Source organism: Plasmodium reichenowi, chromosome 8 (genome assembly GCF_001601855.1).
Source record: "Plasmodium reichenowi strain SY57 chromosome 8, whole genome shotgun sequence".
NCBI lineage: Eukaryota > Apicomplexa > Aconoidasida > Haemosporida > Plasmodiidae > Plasmodium > Plasmodium reichenowi.
Window position 1 is genome coordinate 365,701 of NC_033653.1, and position 6,956 is coordinate 372,656.

Here is a 6,956-nt window from a genome sequence, read left to right on the forward strand (position 1 = left end):
TTTTTTTTTTTTTAATTAAATTTTAAACTGTTTTAAATAATTTTATTTTTTTTTTTTTTTTTTTTTTTTTTATATGTAAATAAGAGAAAAAAAAAAAAAAAAAAAAATAAAAATGAAGTATAGGTATTTTTATTTTATTATAATTTTTTTTTTTCTATTTTGCATTTACATATAAACTTCATATTAAATTTAAAAGCCTTTGAGAACGGTATATAAGTTACCATAGGGAAAAACGAAAAAAAAAAAAAAAAAAATATACACATGTAGTAATATCAAAACCGTGCACCTTATAAAAATGCCCCTTACAAAATATAAATAATTTTACCGCAAAACCTATTTAATATTATAAATAAACTTTACGATATTAAACTATAGGTATATATAAATATATTTATACCTTACAATATATTACATATATATATATATATATATTTTCCCTTTTGTAAAATGTACATATATATTTATAAAATAAACCTGTATATATTATATATATATATATTTTTTTTTTTCATGTGATAGATAAAAAAAGAAAAAAAAAAAAAAAAATTAATTACATGTATTATATATATTTAACACATAATAAAATATATAATTAAAAATAATAAGGAAAAATTTTTTGCATATGTCCTTAAATAAATTTATAAAATATATTTTAATTTTCGTTTCACATATGGTCAATAAATATTATGTCCACATATGTTCATAAATGATCATAATAATATATATATATATATATATATATATATATATAACGTTAATATACAAATAGCTAAGTTTTATTTCTTTACAACAATTATATATATATAATATATACAGTATTAAATATATATATTATTATTATTATTAATGTTATATATATATATATATATATATATAGTAAAAAAAAAAAAATTAAAGTTAAACTATATATATAATTCACACATGTTTTAAAATTTTTTTTTTTATTTTTTTTATAAAATATGGACACATTTAAAATAAAAAAAATTCTATATAAATAAATATCCATATTATAATTATGTAAATATAATACGTATATGATTTATTATTATATTTCATACATACATATCTTTATAATATATATATATATATATATATATATTTATAATACATATTAAATTAATTATTAAATAAATAAAATCTTTAAAGGCTTGTTATTATATTATAGGCCCTTAAATATAATATCATACATTTCATATATTTTTTATATTCATAATTTTTTACTCATAAAATAAGCTTATATCTTAAAAACATAGGAATATTATATTTTAATATAATATTAATTCTTTTTTTTATATATGAAAAAAATATTCTTTTCTTTATTATTTTTTTATTATATATCTATATATATCTATATATATATATATATATTATAGAAATTTTTTTTTTTTTTTTTTCCTTTAAAATATCGCATTTTGTTTTTTATGTATGTATATATTATATGATACTTTATTTTATATATTAAAAAAAAAAAAAAAAAAAAAAAAATACAGAGATAAGATATATTATATATATTTTTTCTACAATTTAAAAGGAATATATAAAAAATACAGATATTATAAAATATTATATAATTTATATATTATTATATATATATATATATATTATATAATATGCTAAATAAGAAAGTCTCATATGCATAAAATTAAGCAAAAAATATTTTAACAAAGTATTAAAAAAAAAAAAAAAAATTAATAAGTATTTTTTTATTATTATTCTATAATGATATATTATATATATTATATATATTTTTATATATTCATATTAAATAATGTATAAAAAAAATTATTAAAAAATTACTTTTTTTTTTTTTATTTTTATATATTATAATGTATTTAAAACATATGATAATAGTATAATATATATATATATATATTTAATTAATATCACTATATTTATTTATATAGATAATAATATATATAATATAATATTTATATTTTTTTCATTCAAATATATATAACAGAAAAAAAAAAAAAAAAAAAAAGAAAATTTTTTCTACATTTTATAACTGATTATATAATACATACAATATTATTATAATAAAATATATATATAATATACAAAATAGTACTATAAAAATTATATATTTTTTATATATAACAGATGATATGATATTAAAATTTATACATCATATTTACATACTTCATTAAATTATATATGAAAAAAAAATATTATAGATCTTTATTTAGTAATCTTATTTCAAACTTACATATCATAGAATATTTTTTATTTTTACCTGCAGATTTTCTTTTTTCCTTTTCACATGAATAATTAAATATATTAAGCTTGTACATGAAAAAAAAAAAAAAAAAAAAAAAAGGAAAAGGCAACAACAAAAAAAAAAATTATAATTATATATTATATATATATATATATGTAATAAATACTACGTACATATATATGTGTTAATTTGTGTATATATATATCATAACATTATATACTCTTATAGCCATACCATAAAATATTGTAAAAATAATATTGAAGTAATAAATAGGGGGTATGAGTTATTATTATAGATATGTGAATAAATATAAATGTATATAAATGAACTTTTTTTTTCGCTTATTTTATTTTTATTTATTTATTTCAAGGCACAATTTTTTTAACTTGTATCAAGAAATAAACAATTAAAAAAATATAAGATATAATTTTATGTATTATATAAATAGAAATATATATATATATATATATATATATATATAATATATATGTGTATTTATTACATTTTCTCCTTTTATTAAATATACTCTTTTTTCTCCATTTACATTAAGTGCTGTATTATTATTATATAATAATATATATACATTTTTGCACAAATATATGAACCCTATATATATATATATATATATATATATATATATATATGTATAATACATAATATTTTAACAAGTAGTAAAAATATATTTTTTATATATTTCATTGTTTATATATATACATATATATTTAAGGGAATAAAAAAAATATATTTACTTTGTATTTATTTATAAATGTATAAGTGTATAAAATATATTTTTTTTATATTCAATAGTATATATTTTTAACAAAATAAGATATTTTCTTAAGAATATATATAATATATATAAATAATAAAGTATATAAAAGGAACATAAGAAAAAAAGTAAAAAATATATATTTTATGCAATTATATTTATAAAAAAAATGTACATTTATGTATAAGCTATTTTGTGAAACCAAAATAAGTTCTTAAAAAAGAAGAAAAAAAAAAATATAAAAGTATAAAGAATTGCAAAGAAAGAGATAGAGAAAAAAGAAAAAGTAAAAAGAATATAATATAATTTAATATAATATAAAGAAGAAAAATATAATAATATAAAAGCGAAAAAAAAAAAAAAAAAATATATATATATATATATATATATATTTATATAATTATAAGCGTATATACAAAGATAAAGAGAAATACCTACATACACAAATATAAAGAAAATTTCTTATTTTGTACACATAATAAATATTCACATATATATAATATTAAATAAAAAAAAATAATAAATTGGAATATTTAAAATATAGATTTTTTTTTTTTTTTTATAAAGAAGAAAGAAAAAAAAAAAAAAAAAGCTAACATCATCTATATGTTTTTATAAGTACACATATGTTTATAACTTTAATGTATATTGATTAAAAATACACAAGTATTTATTTATTTTATATTACGAAATTGGAATTTTAGGCCCCAGGAAGAAACTATAATATATTGAACTGAATGTTATTTAAAATATACAAAAAGAATTTAAGAATATATTAATTATAACTTGTACGGAAAAGGAAAACAATATAGTAAAAGAGAAGACCCCTACTAATACACCTACACGTATATCCCCACGCACACATTTATTTGTAAATATATTTAACTGTTTATTTATATATATAAACATATTTAAATTTTGCATTAGTCTAAAACTATTTTGAAAAAAATGACAAACATGAATTATAATAATAGCAATATGAACAGCGGATATAATAAAAATGAAGAAGGGAACTTATATGTAAGGAATAACTACGCAACGAATACAAATGATAATATGTCTAATACCTATAATAAGGGTAATGTTGTTGCAGAGGATGGATCAACTAACAATTTTGTATATAACCAAATAAGAAATAGTAAAAGAGAAATGAACCATATGGTGTCAAATAGCAATAATGGAAGTAGAAATTATAGTGTTGAACATTTGAATCCTAATAATGAGAATGTAGGATTAAACGATAGCAATAATATTAATAATAATAATAGTAATCATAGTAATCATAATAATAATAACAACAACAATAATAATAATAATAATAATAGTAGTAGTAATGCTGGTGTTGTAAGGAATGTTGATAATAATAGATCATACATGAATTATGTTGATAAAAATAATAATCCAGAAAATATGAAGAATAATTTTGGTAATAATAAATATTATGACAATCAAGGGAATAATGAAAATAATATGTTGCATGATCAAATGAAAGGAGGTTTAAATGTTGGTGGTATGAATTCTTTTAATAACAATAATGTAAATAATTTAAATAATATGCAAATGGAAAATAATAGATTAATGTTTGATAACAATAATAATAATATTAAAAGAAATAATAATTATATGAACAATAATATTAATAATAATAATAATAATAATAATAATGGAAGAATGGAAAAACCTAGATATAAACCTCCTATGTTAAGAAATCAAGGTAATTTTCACAACAACAGAAATAATTTTAATAGAATGAATTTTAATAAAGGTGTAGGAAATAATAATTTCAATAACAACAACAACAATAATAATAATAATAATAATAATGCCTTTCCAAGAAATTATACTATTCCTCAGACTGCCTGGGCGACTAGAGACAATAGAAGATATTACCCTGAAAAAGAAGAAGAAATATATTCAAATGTAAAAAGTGAAAAAGGTGTTAATTTTGATTTATATAATTCTATACCTGTAGAAATCAGTGGATTTAATAGTGAAAATGTTGCAGCCATAGAAACATTTGATGATCCATCTTTAAATTTGAATGAATTATTATTATCAAATATTAAGAAAGTTAATTATGATAAAACAACACCTATACAAAAATATAGTTTAAATATTATTATGAATAGAAATGATTTGATAGGTGTAGCACAAACAGGTAGTGGAAAAACAGCTGGATATTTATTACCAATAATAAATCATATGTTAATTAATGATCCACCTAAACATACATATTATGAACAGAATAATAAAACATCAAATTATTATTTCAATCGTGTTTGTTTACCCATTTGTTTAATATTAGCTCCTACGAGAGAATTAGCTGTACAAATATTTTATGATGCCAAAAAGTTTTGTTTTGAAACAGGTATAAAACCAGTAGTATTATATGGAGGAAATAATATAAAAACGCAATTATCGAATCTTGATAAAGGAGCAGATATAATAGTAGCAACACCTGGAAGATTAAATGATATATTAGAAAAAGGAAAAATTAAATTATTCCTTACAACATTTTTAGTATTAGATGAAGCTGATCGTATGTTAGATATGGGGTTCTCACCACAAATAAGAAGTATTGTAAATGATTATGACATGCCAGGAAACGATAATGATATGCATACTAGTGAAAACAAAGTGGAATATAAAAAATATTGTAATGATATTATAAAGAGGCAAACTATTATGTTTAGTGCAACTTTTAGAAAAGAAATACAAGTGTTAGCAAAAGAATATTTATGTAAATATACGTTTTTACTTGTAGGTAAGGTTGGTAGTACAAATGAATATATTAAACAAAATTTGGTCTTTGTAGAAGAAGAAAATAAATGTAATTATTTATTAAATCTATTAGCAGAAAATAATAATGGATTAACTATCTTATTTGTTGAAACAAAAAGAAAAGCAGATATTATTGAAAGATTTTTAAGTAATCAGAAATTAAATGCTGTATGTATACATGGTGATAAAAGTCAAGATGAAAGAGAACGAGCCCTAAAATTATTTAAAAGAGGTATCAAAAATATTTTAGTTGCAACAGATGTAGCAGCAAGAGGTTTAGATATATCAAATATTAAACATGTAATCAATTTTGATTTACCAAGTAATATAGATGATTATATTCATAGAATTGGAAGAACCGGTAGAGCTGGAAATATTGGTATAGCAACATCCTTTGTAAATGAAGACAATAAAAATATATTTAAAGATCTATTGGCAACATTAGAAGAATGTAATCAACAAATCCCTCGTTGGTTTTTAAATTTAGTTATGAAACATACAGCAAGTGCAAGAGCTAATAGAAATTATAAATATAAGTTTATGAAAAATAAAAATAATTTTAATAACAGATTTAATAATAATAATAATAATAATAATAATATGGATAATAGGAATTTTCATATGAACAATAATATGCACATGAATAATAATAATAATAATAATAATAATCCATTTAATAATAATAAGGGACCATTTAGTAATTATAATCAACAACATCATCATCCATTTAATAATAAAAATAATAGTGCTTTTAATAATAATAATAATAATAACGCAGGTACATTAGCATTTGGTAACAATCCATTTAATAATAATAATAATATGTACCCCAATAATAACAATAATAATAATAATAATTTTCCATATAATAACAATAATAACCCATTCAACAATAACAAGTATAATAATAACTTCAAAAAATTTGATGATCAAAAGTTTCAAAGAAATAATTTCCAAAATGTAGATGATAATAATAATGAAGCATGGTAAATTCACATTTGAACTAAAAGAATATTATATATATATATATATATATATATATAACATTAATTTCTTTTTTTTACCTTTTTTCCACACATTATAATATATACCATTCAGATGGTAAAAGTTGTATTTTAAGATTCATTCAAAATTTTTAAAGCACATCCATTACTTCAAAAAAAAAAAAAAAAAAATTAAAAAATAAAA

The 6,956-nt window shown here is 17.2% G+C and overlaps 1 protein-coding gene across 1 annotated transcript; it reads left to right on the forward strand.

Annotated features, from left to right (window-relative positions):
• Positions 1-3,935: 3,935 nt before the first annotated feature.
• On the forward strand, positions 3,936-6,758 carry PRSY57_0809900 (RNA helicase, putative; the record flags this gene model as incomplete). Its single annotated transcript, XM_012907038.2, has 1 exon — positions 3,936-6,758. The coding sequence occupies one exon, from the start codon at positions 3,936-3,938 to the stop codon at positions 6,756-6,758; it is 2,823 nt and encodes a 940-aa protein (XP_012762492.2).
• Between the last annotated feature and the right edge of the window lie 198 nt (positions 6,759-6,956).